Source organism: Salvelinus namaycush, chromosome 34 (genome assembly GCF_016432855.1).
Source record: "Salvelinus namaycush isolate Seneca chromosome 34, SaNama_1.0, whole genome shotgun sequence".
Classification (NCBI taxonomy): Eukaryota; Metazoa; Chordata; class Actinopteri; order Salmoniformes; family Salmonidae; genus Salvelinus; species Salvelinus namaycush.
The window spans coordinates 40,827,478-40,846,377 of record NC_052340.1 but is presented as its reverse complement, the minus strand read 5'-3'; the positions used below and the strand labels follow the sequence as shown (position 1 = coordinate 40,846,377).

Genomic DNA, 18,900 nt, shown 5'->3' with positions numbered 1-18,900 from the left:
TGATTGGTGACGGTAAGGATGAGTCCTGTATGATTGGTGACGGTAAGGATGAGTCCTGTATGATTGGTGACGGTAAGGATGAGTCCTGTATGATTGGCTACGGTAAGGATGATTGGTTACGGTAAGGATGATTGGTTACGGTAAGGGTGATTGGTTACGGTAAGGATGATTGTTTACGGTAAGGATGATTGGTTACGGTAAGGATGATTGGTTACGGTAAGGATGATTGGTTACGGTAAGGATGATTGTTTACGGTAAGGATGATTGTTTACGGTAAGGATGAGTCCTGTATGATTGGCTACGGTAAGGATGAGTCCTGTATGATTGGCTACGGTAAGGATGAGTCCTGTATGATTAGCTACGGTAAGGATGAGTCCTGTATGATTGGCTACGGTAAGGATGATTGGTTAACTTAAGCATAAGTCCTGTATGATTGGTTAGGCACCCTATTCCCTATATAGTGCACTACTTTTGACCAGAGACCTTTGGCACCCTGGTTAAAAGTAGTACACTTTACTACTAAGACAATCGGGTGGCATTTGGGAAGCAGCCAATGTCATTTATGTCCACATTCATAGATCATTTGACTTGCTCAGAATGCAATACTGAAGCACCTCCCCTTTTAATTCCCATCATGTCGTAGTATACAGAGTGAATATTTCCACTAGCGGTTGTGATGTATCCTGTTGTTGACTTCTAGTCACGTCTCTGATTTCCTGTCTTAGACTAATCCCTGTCAGGGCAGAGAAAAGAAATCCCAGGTGATTTTAGTGATGTGCTTTCAATAATGAAGTGTTTCTCTCTCTCTTCCCACTCACTCGCTCACTCTCTCACTCACTCACTCACTCACTCACTCACTCACTCACTCACTCACTCACTCACTCACTCACTCACTCACTCACTCACTCACTCACTCACTCACTCACTCACTCACTCACTCATGTCTCTCTCTCCCTCTCCCTCTCCCTCTCCCTCTCTCTCTCTCTCTCTCTCTCTCCTGTCCTCCAGGGTTCTCCATCTCAGTGGTAGAGGAGGATATGGTGCAGCAGCTCTACATAACAGATGTAAAGGCGGGAGGATTGGCCTTCGCTAGAGGTTCATTACAAATCACAACTCAAATGAGTTTCCATCTCCATTTATCTGTATCTGAGAATATAACAGAACAGACAGACAGACAGAGAGAATAGGGAAGATATCATATGATTCATTTCATGCCAGACAGAGGGCAGGGAGAGGGAAGATATGCTTAGTTTCATGCCAGACAGAGAGGGCAGAGAGGGAAGATATGCTTAGTTTCATGCCAGACAGAGAGGGCAGGGAGAGGGAAGATATGATTAGTTTCATGCCAGACAGAGAGGGCAGAGAGGGAAGATATGCTTAGTTTCATGCCAGACAGAGAGGGCAGAGAGGGAAGATATGCTTAGTTTCATGCCAGACAGAGAGGGCAGGGAGAGGGAAGATATCGTATGATTAGTGTCATGCCAGACAGAGAGGGCAGGGAGAGGGAAGTTATGATTAGTTGCATGACAGACAGAGAGGGCAGGGAGAGGGAAGATATGCTTAGTTTCATGCCAGACAGAGAGGGCAGGGAGAAGGAAGATATGATTAGTGTCATGCCAGACAGAGAGGGCAGGGAGAAGGAAGATATGATTAGTGTCATGCCAGACAGAGAGGGCAGGGAGAGGGAAGATATCATTAGTTTCATGCCAAACAGAGAGGCCAGGGAGAGGGAAGATATGATTAGTTTCATGCCAGACAGAGAGGGCAGGGAGAGGGAAGATATGATTAGTTTCATGCCAAACAGAGAGGCCAGGGAGAGGGAAGATATGATTAGTTTAATGCCAGACAGAGAGGGAAGATGTGATTAGTGTCATGCCAGACAGAGAGGGCAGGGAGAGGGAAGATATGATTAGTTTCATGCCAGACAGAGAGGGCAGGGAGAGGGAAGTTATGATTAGTGTCATGCCAGACAGAGAGGGCAGGGAGAGGGAAGTTATGATTAGTTTCATGCCAGACAGAGAGGGCAGGGAGAGGGAAGTTATGATTAGTTTCATGCCAGACAGAGGAGAGGGAAGATATGATTAGTTTCATGCCAGACAGAGAGGGCAGGGAGAAGGAAGATATGATTAGTGTCATGCCAGACAGAGAGGGCAGGGAGAGGGAAGATATGATTAGTTTCATGCCAGACAGAGAGGGCAGAGAGGGAAGATATGATTAGTTTCATGCCAGACAGAGAAGGCAGGGAGAGGGAAGTTATGATTAGTTTCATGCCAGACAGAGGAGAGGGAAGATATGATTAGTTTCATGCCAAACAGAGAGGCCAGGGAGAGGGAAGATATGATTAGTTTAATGCCAGACAGAGAGGGAAGATGTGATTAGTGTCATGCCAGACAGAGAGGGCAGAGAGGGAAGATATGATTAGTTTCATGCCAGACAGAGAGGGCAGGGAGAAGGAAGATATGATTAGTGTCATGCCAGACAGAGAGGGCAGGGAGAGGGAAGTTATGATTAGTTTCATGCCAGACAGAGAGGGCAGGGAGAGGTAAGTTATGATTAGTTTCATGCCAGACAGAGAGGGCAGGGAGAGGGAAGATATCATTAGTTTCATGCCAAACAGAGAGGCCAGGGAGAGGGAAGATATGATTAGTTTAATGCCAGACAGAGAGGGAAGATGTGATTAGTGTCATGCCAGACAGAGAGGGCAGAGAGGGAAGATATGATTAGTGTCATGCCAGACAGAGAGGGCAGGGAGAGGGAAGATATGATTAGTTTCATGCCAGACAGAGAGGCCAGGGAGAGGGAAGTTATGATTAGTTTCATGCCAGACAGAGAGGGCAGGGAGAGGGAAGATATCATTAGTTTCATGCCAAACAGAGAGGCCAGGGAGAGGGAAGATATGATTAGTTTAATGCCAGACAGAGAGGGAAGATGTGATTAGTGTCATGCCAGACAGAGAGGGCAGAGAGGGAAGATATGATTAGTGTCATGCCAGACAGAGAGGGCAGGGAGAGGGAAGATATGATTAGTTTCATGCCAGACAGAGAGGCCAGGGAGAGGGAAGTTATGATTAGTTTCATGCCAGACAGAGGAGAGGGAAGATATGATTAGTTTCATGCCAAACAGAGAGGCCAGGGAGAGGGAAGATATGATTAGTTTCATGCCAGACAGAGAGGGCAGGGAGAGGGAAGTTATGATTAGTTTCATGCCAGACAGAGAGGGCAGGGAGAGGGAAGATGTGATTAGTGTCATGCCAGACAGAGAGGGCAGGGAGAGGGAAGTTATGATTAGTTTCATGCCAGACAGAGAGGGCAGGGAGAGGGAAGATATGATTAGTTTCATGCCAGACAGAGAGGCCAGGGAGAGGGAAGTTATGATTAGTTTCATGCCAGACAGAGGAGAGGGAAGATATGATTAGTTTCATGCCAAACAGAGAGGCCAGGGAGAGGGAAGATATGATTAGTTTAATGCCAGACAGAGAGGGAAGATGTGATTAGTGTCATGCCAGACAGAGAGGGCAGGGAGAGGGAAGTTATGATTAGTTTCATGCCAGACAGAGAGGGCAGGGAGAGGGAAGATATGATTAGTTTCATGCCAGACAGAGAGGGCAGGGAGAGGGAAGTTATGATTAGTTTCATGCCAGACAGAGAGGGCAGGGAGAGGGAAGATATGATTAGTTTCATGCCAGACAGAGAGGGCAGGGAGAGGGAAGATGTGATTAGTTTCATGCCAGACAGAGAGGGCAGGGAGAGGGAAGATATGATTAGTTTCATGCCAGACAGAGAGGGCAGGGAGAGGGAAGATGTGATTAGTTTCATGCCAGACAGAGAGGGCAGGGAGAGGGAAGATATGATTAGTTTCATGCCAGACAGAGAGGGCAGGGAGAGGGAAGATGTGATTAGTTTCATGCCAGACAGAGGGCAGGGAGAGGGAAGATATGATTAGTTGCATCAGCCATCTCTATACAATCTCCACTGAAAAGTTGGTGGTGGCTGTACAATCATATAATTACTGCAGTTGATGAGACTTTCAAAACTGTGTGTGTGTGTGTGTGTGTGTGTGTGTGTGTGTGTGTGTGTGTGTGTGTGTGTGTGTGTGTGTGTGTGTGTGTGTGTGTGTGTGTGTGTGTGTGTGTGTGTGTGTGAGGGGAATGCTCTCCCCAGTGTTAATGTTGAGGTCAATATGGGGGTGGTGAAGGATTTTTTTTTTTGTTGATATTAATGGCAAAAGGGACTAAAGAACACAGCTATCCAACAGCCTCACGTCTTCTGAGTAGCACAACGATCCTCACGGCCGACATGGTTGAATATGACAACGCACTGACAAGTGTTGTGATGGACCACTTTTATTTATCGTGTGAAGAAAGAGACAGCCTTGAAAATGTTCATCTCGTCTTCGTGTGGTAAATAATCCTCGGTTCATCAAATCAAATCTGCCTGTGCTTGTTAAAGATATGAGAGTGTGTGGGGGGGACGGGGACCTCTTTAGAACCATCTGGCAGAACGCCCAGAATATGTTCTATAAATGAAGCTCGTTGATAATAAAGAATGATTCATTTAAGATTGACTTCGAGTGTCCCTGTGTTGAATTTCCATAACAGTGTATTTGTCCCAAATGGTATCCTAATAGCTACAGGTACCAGTCAACAGTTTGGACACACCTACTTATTCAAGGGTTTTTTCTTTATTTTTACTATTTTCTACATTGTAGAATAGTAGTGAAGACATCACAACTATGAAATAACACATGTGGAATCATGTAGTAACCAACAACCAAAAAAAGTGTTAAACAAATCAAAATATATTTTATATTTGAGATTCTTCAAAGTAGCCACACCTTTTGCCTTGATGACAGCTTTGCACATTCTTGGCATTCTCTCAACCAGCTTCACCTGGAATGCTTTTCCAAAAGTCTTGAAGGAGTTCCCACGTATGCTGAGCACTTGTTGGCTGCTTTTCCTTCACTCTGCGGTCCAACTCATCCCAAACCATCTCAATTGGGTTGAGGTCGTGTGATTGTGGAGGCCAGGTCATCTGATGCAGCACTCTGCTTCTTGGTAAAATAGCCCTTACACAGTCTGGAGGTGTGTTGGGTCATTGTCCTGTTGAAAACAAATGATAGTCCCACTAAGCGCAAACCAGATGGGATGGAATATCGCTGCAGAATGCTGTGGTAGCCATGCTGGTTAAGTGTGCCTTGAATTCTAAATAAATCATTGACAGTGTCACCAGCAAAGCACCATCACACCTCCTCCTCCATGCTTCACGGTGGGAATCACACATGCAGAGATAATCCGTTCACCTACTCTGCGTCTCACAAAGACACGGTGGTTGGAACCAAAAATCAAAAATTTGGTCTCATCAGACCAAAGGACAGATTTCCACCGGCCTAATGTCCATTGCTCGTGTTTCTTGGCCCAAGCAAGTCTGTTCTTCTCATTGGTGTCCTTTAGTAGTGGTTTCTTTGCAGCAGTTTGACCATGAAGGCCTGATTCACTTAGTCTCCTCTGAACAGTTGATGTTGAGATGTGTCTGTTACTTGAACTCTGTGAAGCATTTATTTGGGCTGCAATTTCTGAGGCTGGTAACTCTAATGAACTTATCCTCCGCAGCAGAGGTAACTATGGGTCTTCCTTTCCTGTGACGGTCCTCTTGAAGAAACATTTTCAAAGTTCTTGAAAAGAGAGAGAGAGAGAGATGTTTTCGTCTGGGTTTCTGTAAAGCACTTTGTGACAGCTGCTGATGTAAAAAGGGCTTTTATAAAATACATTTGATTGATTTAGAAAAATAGTCCAACATCCAGTCATTATGCCGTTTTCAGCTGTGCTGTAATTACTATATTTATTTTTGTTCAGCTTGTACAATACATCTCAGATGAGCGTGAATGAGCACACACACTAATATACTGTCTTGGCCCTCCAGGTCTGAATGCGGGGGATGAGATCCTGCAGCTGAATGGGAAGGACTCGTGCAGTCTGAACTTCGGGGACATGAAGGAGGCGTTCTCCCAGGCCTCTCTGTCCCTGACCGTCAACACTCTGCCCTCTACGGACCGACGACAGATCTGTTACCTGCCTCCCCGACGCTCTGACGCACAGGAAAACCTCTACACAGACATCTTCTCTATGAGCCAGGGTGAGTTACAGTAGACCTCTACACTGACGTGTTCTCTGTGAACCAGGGTGAGTTACAGTAGACCTCTACACTGACGTGTTCTCTGTGAACCAGGGTGAGTTACAGTAGACCTCTACACTGACGTGTTCTCTGTGAACCAGGGTGAGTTACAGTAGACCTCTACACTGACGTGTTCTCTGTGAACCAGGGTGAGTTACAGTAGACCTCTACACTGACGTGTTCTCTGTGAACCAGGGTGAGTTACAGTAGACCTCTACACTGACGTGTTCTCTGTGAACCAGGGTGAGTTACAGTAGACCTCTATACTGACGTGTTCTCTGTGAACCAGGGTGAGTTACAGTAGACCTCTATACTGACGTGTTCTCTGTGAACCAGGGTGAGTTACAGTAGACCTCTACACTGACGTGTTCTCTGTGAACCAGGGTGAGTTACAGTAGACCTCTATACTGACGTGTTCTCTGTGAACCAGGGTGAGTTACAGTAGACCTCTACACTGACGTGTTCTCTGTGAACCAGGGTGAGTTACAGTAGACCTCTATACTGACGTGTTCTCTGTGAACCAGGGTGAGTTACAGTAGACCTCTATACTGACGTGTTCTCTGTGAACCAGGGTGAGTTACAGTAGACCTCTATACTGACGTGTTCTCTGTGAACCAGGGTGAGTTACAGTAGACCTCTATACTGACGTGTTCTCTGTGAACCAGGGTGAGTTACAGTAGACCTCTACACTGACGTGTTCTCTGTGAACCAGGGTGAGTTACAGTAGACCTCTATACTGACGTGTTCTCTGTGAACCAGGGTGAGTTACAGTAGACCTCTATACTGACGTGTTCTCTGTGAACCAGGGTGAGTTACAGTAGACCTCTATACTGACGTGTTCTCTGTGAACCAGGGTGAGTTACAGTAGACCTCTATACTGACGTGTTCTCTGTGAACCAGGGTGAGTTACAGTAGACCTCTATACTGACGTGTTCTCTGTGAACCAGGGTGAGTTACAGTAGACCTCTACACTGACGTGTTCTCTGTGAACCAGGGTGAGTTACAGTAGACCTCTATACTGACGTGTTCTCTGTGAACCAGGGTGAGTTACAGTAGACCTCTACACTGACGTGTTCTCTGTGAACCAGGGTGAGTTACAGTAGACCTCTATACTGACGTGTTCTCTGTGAACCAGGGTGAGTTACAGTAGACCTCTACACTGACGTGTTAGGGAACATTCAGGGAACATTTGGGAACCTGGTAATATTGATATGCTAGAAGGACAGCTGCTCACCATGGTCTGTCTGATATGTTGTTGATGTTTGTATTGTTGTTTGTATTGTTGATGTTTGTATTGTTGTTTGTATTGTTGATGTTTGTATTGTTGATGTTTGTATTGTTGATATTCGAATTGTTGACGTTTGTATTGTTGACGTATTGTTGACGTTTGTATTGTTGACGTATTGTTGATGTTTGTATTGTTGATGTATGTGTTGTTTATGTTTGTATTGTTGATGTGGTGTTTATGTTTGTATTGTTGATGTTTGTATTGTTGACGTATTGTTGATGTTTGTGTTGTTGATGTTTGTATTGTTGACGTGGTGTTGATGTTTGTATTGTTGATGTGGTGTTGATGTTTGTATTGTTGATGTTTGTATTGTTGATGTTTGTATTGTTGATGTTTGTGTTGGTTATGTTTGTATTGTTTATGTTTGTATTGTTGATGTGGTGTTTATGTTTGTATTGTTGATGTTTGTATTGTTGACGTATTGTTGATGTTTGTGTTGTTGATGTTTGTATTGTTGACGTGGTGTTGATGTTTGTATTGTTGATGTGGTGTTGATGTTTGTATTGTTGATGTTTGTGTTGTTGACGTGTGTATTGTTGATGTTTGTATTGTTGATGTGGTGTTTATACTCTTCATGTTACAGAGGAGATTCTGGATGACGGGGTTGGTCTGATGCTGGATAGTTCTGGAGACAGCCTGGACGACGACTCCGAGATCTTCTGCGAGGCAGACCGATGCAGAAAGGTAAAGGTCTCTTCTCGTTCCTATTTCACCTCTATTCAAGCAGGGAAGTCCCATTGAGACCAACGTCTCTTTTCCGAGGGAGCCCTGCGTCACCAAAATACAAAGTGTATAATAATGAACTAGTGCTACAAATGACAACAAACATTTCACTTGATGTGATTATGTTGACAGTGTGGTTCACCAGTGGTTCATCGCTGCGCTTCACTGAACATTGTGCTGCACCGTCTGTAATCTGGCGACGTCCCCTCTCTGCACCGTCTGTAATCTAGCGACGTCCCCTCTCTGCACCATATTCTGCACCGTCTATAATCTGGCGACGTCCCCTCTCTGCACCGTCTGTAATCTAGCGACGTCCCCTCTCTGCACCATATTCTGCACCGTCTGTAATCTGGCGACGTCCCCTCTCTGCACCATATTCTGCACCGCCTGTAATCTAGCGACGTCCCCTCCCTGCACCATATTCTGCACCGTCTGTAATCTAGCGACGTCCCCTCTCTGCACCGTCTGTAATCTAGCAACGTCCCCTTTCTGCACCGTCTGTAATCTGGCGACGTCCCCTCTCTGCACCATATTCTGCACCGCCTGTAATCTAGCGACGTCCCCTCTCTGCACCATATTCTGCACCGTCTGTAATCTAGCGACGTCCCCTCTCTGCACCGTCTGTAATCTAGCGACGTCCCCTCTCTGCACCATATTCTGCACCGTCTGTAATCTGGCGACGTCCCCTCTCTGCACCATATTCTGCACCGCCTGTAATCTGGCGACGTCCCCTCTCTGCACCATATTCTGCACCGCCTGTAATCTAGCGACGTCCCCTCTCTGCACCATATTCTGCACCGTCTGTAATCTGGCGACGTCCCCTCTCTGCACCATATTCTGCACCGCCTGTAATCTAGCGACGTCCCCTCTCTGCACCATATTCTGCATCGTCTGTAATCTGGCGACGTCCCCTCTCTGCACCATATTCTGCACCGTCTGTAATCTAGCGACGTCCCCTCTCTGCACCATATTCTGCACCGTCTGTAATCTAGCGACGTCCCCTCTCTGCACCATATTCTGCACCGTCTGTAAACTAGCGACGTCCCCTCTCTGCACCATATTCTGCACCGCCTGTAATCTAGCGACGTCCCCTCTCTGCACCGTCTGTAATCTAGCGTCGTCCCCTCTCTGCACCGTCTGTAATCTAGCGACGTCCCTTCTCTGCACCATAATTCTGCACCGTCTGTAATCTAGCGACGTCCCCTCTCTGCACCATATTCTGCACCGTCTGTAATCTAGCGACATCCCCTCTCTGCACCGTCTGTAATCTAGCGACGTCCCCTCTCTGCACCATATTCTGCACCGTCTGTAATCTAGCGACGTCCCCTCTCTGCACCGTCTGTAATCTGGCGACGTCCCCTCTCTGCACCATATTCTGCACCGTCTGTAATCTAGCGACGTCCCCTCTCTGCACCGTCTGTAATCTAGCGACGTCCCCTCTCTGCACCATATTCTGCACCGTCTGCCACCAACTCATTGACTCTTGGCTGGAGAATAAAGTAATACAGACATACAGTTTCTTCTCACCCCTCCTAATGTGCATGATTTGGACTCTCGTCCGTAACCCAATTTTTCCTTTATCTACGATTGCCAGTTTTACATATGTCTTTTCTCTCTCGCTCCCCCCCCCCTCCAAAAGTAGTGTACTACATAGGGAATAGGGTCCTATTTTTGACTTAGCCAACCCTGGCCTCACTGCAAGACAACCAGTGTGTTCCTGTTGACCTCAGAGCAGCCTTCTAAAAAACAAACTGCTCTCAGAAGCCATGTGGAGAAATTATTGCCCCCCTGATTATCTCTCTGAAGCCATGTGGAGAAATGATTGCCCCCTGATTATCTCTCTGAAGCCATGTGGAGAAATGATTGCCCCCCCTGATTATCTCTCTGAAGCCATGTGGAGAAATGATTGCCCCCTGATTATCTCTCTGGAGCCATGTGGAGAAATGATTGCCATCCTGATTATCTCTCTGAAGCCATGTGGAGAAATGATTGCCCCCTGATTATCTCTCTGGAGCCATGTGGAGAAATGATTGCCCCCTGATTTAGTTCTCTGAAGCCATGTGGAGAAATGATTGCCCCCCTGATTATCTCTCTGAAGCCATGTGGAGAAATGATTGCCCCCCCTGATTATCTCCCTGAAGCCATGTGGAGAAATGATTGCCCCCTGATTATCTCTCTGAAGCCATGTGGAGAAATGATTGCCCCCCCTGATTATCTCTCTGAGCCATGTGGAGAAATGATTGCCCCCCTGATTATCTCTCTGAAGCCATGTGGAGAAATGATTGCCCCCCCTGATTATCTCCCTGAAGCCATGTGGAGAAATGATTGCCTCGTGATTATCTCTCTGAAGCCATGTGGAGAAATGATTGCCCCCCCTGATTATCTCTCTGAAGCCATGTGGAGAAATGATTGCCCCCTGATTATCTCTCTGAAGCCATGTGGAGAAATGATTGCCCTCCCTGATTATCTCTCTGGAGCCATGTGGAGAAATGATTGCCCCCTGATTTAGTTCTCTGAAGCCATTTGGAGAAATGATTGCCCCCCTGATTATCTCTCTGAAGCCATGTGGAGAAATGATTGCCCCCCCTGATTATCTCCCTGAAGCCATGTGGAGAAATGATTGCCCCCCCTGATTCTCTCTCTGAAGCCATGTGGAGAAATGATTGCCCCCTGATTATCTCTCTGAAGCCATGTGGAGAAATGATTGCCCCCCTGATTATCTCTCTGAAGCCATGTGGAGAAATGATTGCCCCCCCTGATTATCTCTCTGAAGCCATGTGGAGAAAGGATTGCCCCCCCCCTGATTATCTCTCTGAAGCCATGTGGAGAAATGATTGCCCCCCTGATTAGTTCTCTGAAGCCATGTGGAGAAATGATTGCCCCCTGATTATCTCTCTGAAGCCATGTGGAGAAATGATTGCCCCCCCTGATTATCTCTCTGAAGCCATGTGGAGAAAGGATTGCCCCCCCCTGATTATCTCTCTGAAGCCATGTGGAGAAATGATTGCCCCCCTGATTAGTTCTCTGAAGCCATGTGGAGAAATGATTGCCCCCTGATTATCTCTCTGAAGCCATGTGGAGAAATGATTGCCCCCCCTGATTATCTCTCTGAAGCCATGTGGAGAAAGGATTGCCCCCCCCCCTGATTATCTCTCTGAAGCCATGTGGAGAAATGATTGCGTCTATTATAGGCCTTGATTGAAGCTCAGTATTAAATTCAAATCTCCTTACCATCAAATCTAAGCCATAATGACACCAATCTCGATTTTAAAAAATTCAAATCGACATGATTTGATGTACACAACACAACACAACCCGCCTCTTGTCATGAGCCGTACGGCCGTTACTGAGAACCACGTACCAGATTTCTTTTAACAAGGTGGTTAGCAATTGATTTTTTATTTTATTTTTTATTTTAATTTTATCCCATTTTCTCCCCAATTTTCGTGGTATCCAATCGCTAGTAATTACTATCTTGTCTCATCGCTACAACTCCCGTACGGGCTCGGGAGAGACGAAGGTCGAAAGCCATGCGTCCTCCGAAGCACAACCCAACCAAGCCGCACTGCTTCTTAACACAGCGCGCCTCCAACCCGGAAGCCAGCCGCACCAATGTGTCGGAGGAAACACCGTGTACCTGGCCCCCTTGGTTAGCGCGCACTGCGCCCGGCCCGCCACAGGAGTCGCTGGAGCGCGATGAGACAAGGATATCCCTACCGGCCAAACCCTCCCTAACCCGGACGACGCTATGCCAATTGTGCGTCGCCCCACGGACCTCCCGGTCGCGGCCGGCTGCGACAGAGCCTGGGCGCGAACCCAGAGACTCTGGTGGCGCAGTTAGCACTGCGATGCAGTGCCCTAGACCACTGCGCCACCCGGGAGGCCCAGCAATTGATTTTTTAATAGTATTTCTTGCGCCTACCTAGCTCAAATTCTAGACGTCGGATTACAACGAGACTATAAAGTCCATAAAGTGACCTTTGGACTTAAAAAATGCAGGTTTGACTAAATTTGTAGCATCAGTTTTTATTAAATGTATAATTTATTGCTCTCACGTGTACACATTTCAGTCAACAATATGCTACCTTTTTGTAGCATTTCTGACAATAATAACATCTTTTTATTTTTATTTTAGCGGAAGCTCTGAGCTCTGTAACACCGGTCTGCTTGCACCATGCTGCCAGTCATGAAGTGTATGCAACAAACCTAGACTACTGTATTTAGCTAGCTATATGGTGGTGTTCAAGCTGAGGTTAATCAATAAACGCAAATAGATATTTTGATTTGCTAGGTTATATAGCTAACGTAACCTTATACCAGTCAGACGAGAGCTAACGTTAGCTAGGTAGTTATCCAACAAGTGAGGAAAGATAGCTAGCTATATTTTTACCAAGTAAGGTCTTTCACGTAAGGCTGGAGTCATCATGTGTAAACTGCTGATCTAGACACATGTAATCAGAGCAGAAACAAATGTGCACAATAAACTAGCAAACATCCAAGGCTGCTATGATAGCCAATTCATTTTAGCTAGTTAAGTAACCTAAGCCAACGTAAGACTGTAACGTTAGCTAACGTGTATGGCCAGTTCATGCACCACAATAGATTATACTTTCTTACACAAAACATAACTAGTTAGTTACGTTAAGTTTAAACCACCACATTTTTTAGAAACTACCACGCTACTCACGGTTTTTTCTTCACTGCACAGACCAAGCTACTATCGTTTGATAGTTTTGACAGCCCCCTCCCTCCACACACATACTTATTGTAATGTATTAGGTGTCTCTTAGGAGCCTCTGGGTTCGTGGAGTGGCAGGCAAGTGGCACTGAGTGTTGTGCTGTGTGTACCACTGTGCAGAGGTATGGAATCGAGTCACATGACTTGGACTCGAGTCACATGACTTGGACTCGAGTCACATGACTTGGACTCGAGTCACATGACTTGGACTCGAGTCACATGACTTGGACTCGAGTCACATGACTTGGACTCGAGTCAGACTCGAGTCACAAATATGATGACTTGCAACTTTACTTTGACTTTAACACCAATGACTCGTGACTTAACTTGGACTTGAGCCTTTTGACTCGACCTGACTTGATACCCTCCCCAACCTGACTTGATACCCTCCCCAACCTGACTTGATACCCCCCCCGACCTGACTTGATACCCTCTCCAACCTGACTTGATACCCTCCCCAACCTGACTTGATACCCTCTCCAACCTGACTTGATACCCTCCCCTACCTGACTTGATACACTCTCCAACCTGACTTGATACCCTCCCCGACCTGACTTGATACCCTCCCCGACCTGACTGGATACCCTCCCCGACCTGACTTGATACCCTCCCCGACCTGACTTGATACCCTCTCCAACCTGACTTGATACCCTCTCCAACCTGACTTGATACCCTCCCCAACCTGACTTGATACCCTCCCCTACCTGACTTGATACCCTCTCCAACCTGACTTGATACCCTCCCTGACCTGACTTGATACCCTCCCCGACCTGACTTGATACCCTCCCCGACCTGACTTGATACCCTCCCCAAGCCCAAATATAAAAAATGATGCCTTTAAAAAAAGTGTGCAGCGCATCAACTCTTCATTTAACGGATTACAGTTTGAATCCGGACAGCAGCCAATCAAATTGTACCAGCTGAGAAAAAGTTGCACATGGCAGTTCAGAGGAACGTCGGCGGGGGAATTCAGACGGAGCCCTTGGAAAGATGATATATTATTATTTTCGGATATAAAGACTACGTTGTAGTCAACAACAAGAAACGGATTGCAACTTGCAAAACATGCGGGAAGAAAATGACAGACGTAGGCCCAACAACTTCCAACTTTGTTCGACATTTGAAGCTGCACAAAGAACGGTAGGTCGTGGCTAATATAGCCGACAGTTATATATAACTTTGTTAGTGTAGCATGTAGGCTAACGTAACGTTAAATCAATGAGCCTCCACACAGTCAGTCAGTGTGGGAACGTGATCATTGCACCCAGATTGAGCAACAACTGGCCAAGCAGTTGGAAGCCTAAATCCTGCCTGATGTTACTGCTGTTCCTAAAACCATTGAGATACGGTAGCCTACTGTAACCACACACAGTGTGTGTGTGTGTGTGTGTGTGTGTTAAGGTTTGGCGATTGTGTACAAGCCTACATCACCCGATTGCGCCCCATTGCAATCCTCAATAGTCGATCGCTATGGGGGGGGGCAGGTCTTTCTCATGGCTACCCATGTATTTCCATGGAAATAAAGTTTATTTGGAAAGTAATAAATATATATATTTTTAAAAGCATTCATGATTTGCGTAAATGTAATATACTAACTATCACTCTTGTTAAATATATCAAATGGTATTACATTTGGTGAAGAGCACATTATGACTTGTTTAGGACTTGAGACTTGACTCGGACTTGCCTGTCTTGACTTGGGACTTGAGTGCTAAGACTTGAGACTTATTTGTGACTTGTAAAACAATGACTTGGTCCCACCTCTGCTACTGTGTGCATCTTGCTCGAACGGAGGAGAAACCAGAGCCCGTATCCACAAAGCGTCTCAGAAAAAGTCCTAGGAATCCTGTTTAAACCTGTTTTAAGGCAACAAAAAAAAAACCCAGCTCAGAGTAGGTTTTAGGACGTTAAGACACTGCTCAGACAAACTCTGAGCCGGGAGTAAAAATCAACTCATACAAGTTCCTCTCAGCTAGTAATCATGATAGTTGGAGGTACCGCAATGGAAAGATGGTCATGGAATGGGGGAATAACCAATCACGATGAGGCATCGCCAGCTGTGAACTCTACTGCCCGGCAACAGGTGAATCTGACTGTACATCAGATGACGCAATGGTTAAAACGTTTCATATAATTTTCGTCTGACACAATCACTTTAAAAAAAGGTTTTGTCTGATATGCATCCATAACATTCTCTTTTTATTTACCAATTCCGATATTTTAAATAATGTGAATATTGTATCGTACATTTTATAATGATTTCAAATATGGATTTTGATAATATTACTGTATATATCCACAGACTTGTCACTCCCGTTTAGCAACTCTAAATCGCTTTGGCACAGTAGGCATCAAGTTACTTGCCAATAATGTTGCATGAAACATTTGAAAAGTCACATTTTTACCGAACACAATTAAATGCTTTTAACATGACCAATTTAGATATTGAAATAACATGATGTAGGTTAATAAAATAATCGTAAGAGAAATAACTACCAGGGGATATGCATCAACAGCAATCCTCTGCATTATCATTAACAGCACACTCGTACATTTCCTCAGCGAAAACAATGTACTGAGCAAATGTCATATTGGCTTTTTACCAAATTACCATATGACAGACCACGTATTCACCCTGCACACCCTAATTGACAAACAAACCAAGGCAAAATCTTCTCATTCTTTGTTGATTTAAAAAAAAAAGTCTTGACTCAATTTGGCATGAGGGTCTGCTATACAAATTGATCAAAAGTGGTATTGGGGAAAAACATACAACATTATAAAATCCATGTACACAAACAACAAGTGTGTGGTTAAAATTGGCAAAAAACAAACACGTTTCAGGCCACAGGGCCTGGGGGTGAGACAGGGATGCAGCTTAAGCCCCACCCTCTTCTACATGTATATCAATGAATTGGCGATGGCACTAGAACAGTCTGCAGCACCCAGACCCTATTAGAAGTTCTGGTGCTTCTGTCACCAACCAAGGAGGGCCTACAGCAGCACCTAGATCTTCTGCACAGATTATGCCAGACCTGGGCCCTGACAGTAAATCTCAGTAAGACAAAAAATAATGGTGTTTCAAAAAAAGGTCCAATTGCCAGGACCACAAATGTAAATTCCATCTAGACACCGTTGCCCTAGACCACACAAAAAACTTTACATACCTCGGCCTAAACATCAACACCACTGGTAACTTCCACAAAGCTGTGAACGATCTGAGAGACAATGCAAGAAGGACCTTCTATGCCATAAAAAGGAACATAAAATTTGACATACCAATTAGGATCTGGCTAAAAATATTTGAATTGGTTATAGAACCCATTGCCCTTTATATTTGTGAGGTCTGGGGTCCGCTCACCAACCAAGAATTCACCAAATGGGACAAACACCATATTGAGACCCTGCATGCAGAACTCTGCAAAAAAATATCCTCTGTGAACAAAAGTAAAACACCCAATAATGCATGCAGAGCAGAATTAGGCTGATACCCGCTAATTATCAAAATCCAGAAAAGAGCCGTTTAAATTTTACAACCACCTAAAAGGAAGTGATTCCCAAACCTTCCATAACAAAGCCATCACCTACAGGGAGATGAACCTGGAGAAGAGTCCCCTAAGCAAGCTGGTCCTGGGGCTCTGTTCACAAACACAAACAGACCCCACAGAGCCCCAGGACAGCAACACAATCATGAGAAAACAAAAAGATAATTACTTGACACATTGGAAAGAATTAACAAAATAACAGTGCAAACTAGAATGCTATTTGGCCCTAAACAGAGAGTACACAGTGACAGAATACCTGACCACTGTGACTGACCCAAACTTAAAGAAAGCTTTGACTATGTACAGACTCAGTGAGCATAGCCTTGCTATTGAGAAAGGCCGCCATAGGCAGACCTGGCTCTCAAGAGAAGACAGGCTATGTGCACACTGCCCACAAAATGAGGTAGAAACTGAGCTGCACTTCCTAACCTCCTGCCCAATGTATGACCATATTAGAGACACATATTTCCCTCAGATTACACAGACCCACAAAGAATTAGAAAACAAACCCGATTTTGATCAACTCCCATATCTACTGGGTGAATTACCACTGTGTGCCATCACAGGATGTGTGACCTGTTGCCACAAGAAAAATGTCAACCAGTGAAGAACAGACACCATTGTAAATTCCACCCATATTTATTCATCTTCCCTTGTGTACTTTAACCATTTGTACATCGTTATAACACTGTGTATATACATAATATGACATTTGTAATGTCTTTATTCTTTTGGAACTTCTGTGAGTGGAATGTTTACTGTTTATTTTTATTGTTTATTTCACTTTTGTATGTTATCTACCTCACTTGCTTTGGCAATGTTAACAAATGTGTCCCATGCCAGTAAAACCCCTTGGGGAGGAGGAGAGGGAGAGGAGGAGGGGGGAGAGGAGAGGAGAGAGAGGAGGAGGGGGGAGAGGAGAGAGAGAGAGGAGGAGGGGGGAGAGGAGAGAGAGAGAGAGGAGAAGGGGGGAGAGGAGAGAGAGAGATGAGGAGGGGGGGGAGAAGGAGGATGGTGAGGAGAGAGAAGGAGGAGGAGGGGGGAGGAGAAAGAGGAGGAAGGGGGGGAGAGGAGAGAGAGAGAGGAGGAGGGGGGAGAGGAGAGAGAGAGAGGAGGAGGGGGGGAGAAGGAGGATGGTGAGGAGAGAGAAGGAGGAGGAGGAAGAGGAGGAGGGGGGAGAGGAGAGAGAGAGAGAGAGGAGGAGGGGGGGTAGAGAGAGAGAGGAGGAGGAGGAGGGGGGGACGAGGAGAGAGAGAGAGGAGGAGGGGGGAGAGGAGAGGAGAGAGAGAGGAGGAGGAGGAGGAGGAGGAGGGGGGAGAGGAGAGGAGAGAGAGAGCTCTCCTTTATATTGGACTCTTCCTTTCTTCCGCTGACTGAGGCTTTGACTGACCGACGGTCCTCTCCTACGCTCTGGAATCTTTGACTGACCGACGGTCTTCTCCTACGCTCTGGAATCTTTGACTGACCGACGGTCTTCTCCTACGCTCTGGAATCTTTGACTGACCGACGGTCCTCTCCTACGCTCTGGAATCTTTGGCTGTCCGTCCGTCTGACTGTGCTCTCCTCCTCTCTGCCTCTCCATCTGTCTGTCGTCTTTCTGTCCGCCAGCCTCCCATGTCTGCCCTGAAGAGGAGCAAGGGCTCCTCAGAGTCCATCTCTGACACGCTGCATCTGGTGAGCCTGCTCTCTAAACTAACTAGCTACATCTACTACTCTTTACTCACATCTTTGGTTTTCTTCACTGTTTGTCGTGTCTTTGTCTTTTTATTGGTTCATACCATCAACTGTAATTTTCTTGTTGGTTGGACTATGCCGTATATTACGCTGTGTGAGACCGTTGTCTCTCTCTAACTCAAGGCTACCTGATGTGGTGTGTGATTCCTGATGCTTTTAATCGCTGTGATTCACACCTTAACTGATTACCAAATGGCACCCTATCCACTATGTAGTGCACTATGAGCCCTGGTCTAAAGTAGTGCACTATAGCGGGAATAGGGTGCCATTGGGGACACGCATCTTCTCTAGGCTGCTTGGGTACATTACAGGAAGCTGTGAGTCAGCGCTGTCAGCTAGCAAAGCTCTCCAATCTGTCACCACAGTCCCTAAGCACTGTCAGCTAGCGAAGCTCTCCCGTCTGTCATAGTCATTCTGTGAGCTGAAACTGTGACTCCTCAGCACTGTCAGCTAGCAAAGCTCTCCAATCTGTCATTCTGTGAGCTGAAACTGTGACTCCTCAGCACTGTCAGCTAGCAAAGCTCTCCAATCTGTCATTCTGTGAGCTTTTTTGTTATACACATCTTTTTATAAGATTTTTATTTGACCTTTTATCAGCAATACAAAACATCCACGTACAAACAGCAACATCACACAAACATCCACATCACCCCTGCCCAGACCCACTTGAATGAATGATTTGTCCCAATGCTTTTAGTTTTT

The 18,900-nt window shown here is 45.8% G+C and overlaps 1 protein-coding gene across 1 annotated transcript in view; it reads left to right on the top strand.

The window, feature by feature from the left end:
• Window positions 1–18,900, top strand: part of tiam1b (TIAM Rac1 associated GEF 1b) — an 88,987-nt gene that overhangs the window by 32,838 nt on the left and 37,249 nt on the right. The window contains exons 12-15 of the mRNA XM_038973730.1: window positions 1,009–1,095; window positions 5,919–6,131; window positions 8,042–8,142; window positions 18,073–18,138. Of these exons, the coding sequence (XP_038829658.1) occupies window positions 1,009–1,095; window positions 5,919–6,131; window positions 8,042–8,142; window positions 18,073–18,138 (467 nt within the window). The remainder of the gene's footprint in view (window positions 1–1,008; window positions 1,096–5,918; window positions 6,132–8,041; window positions 8,143–18,072; window positions 18,139–18,900) is intronic.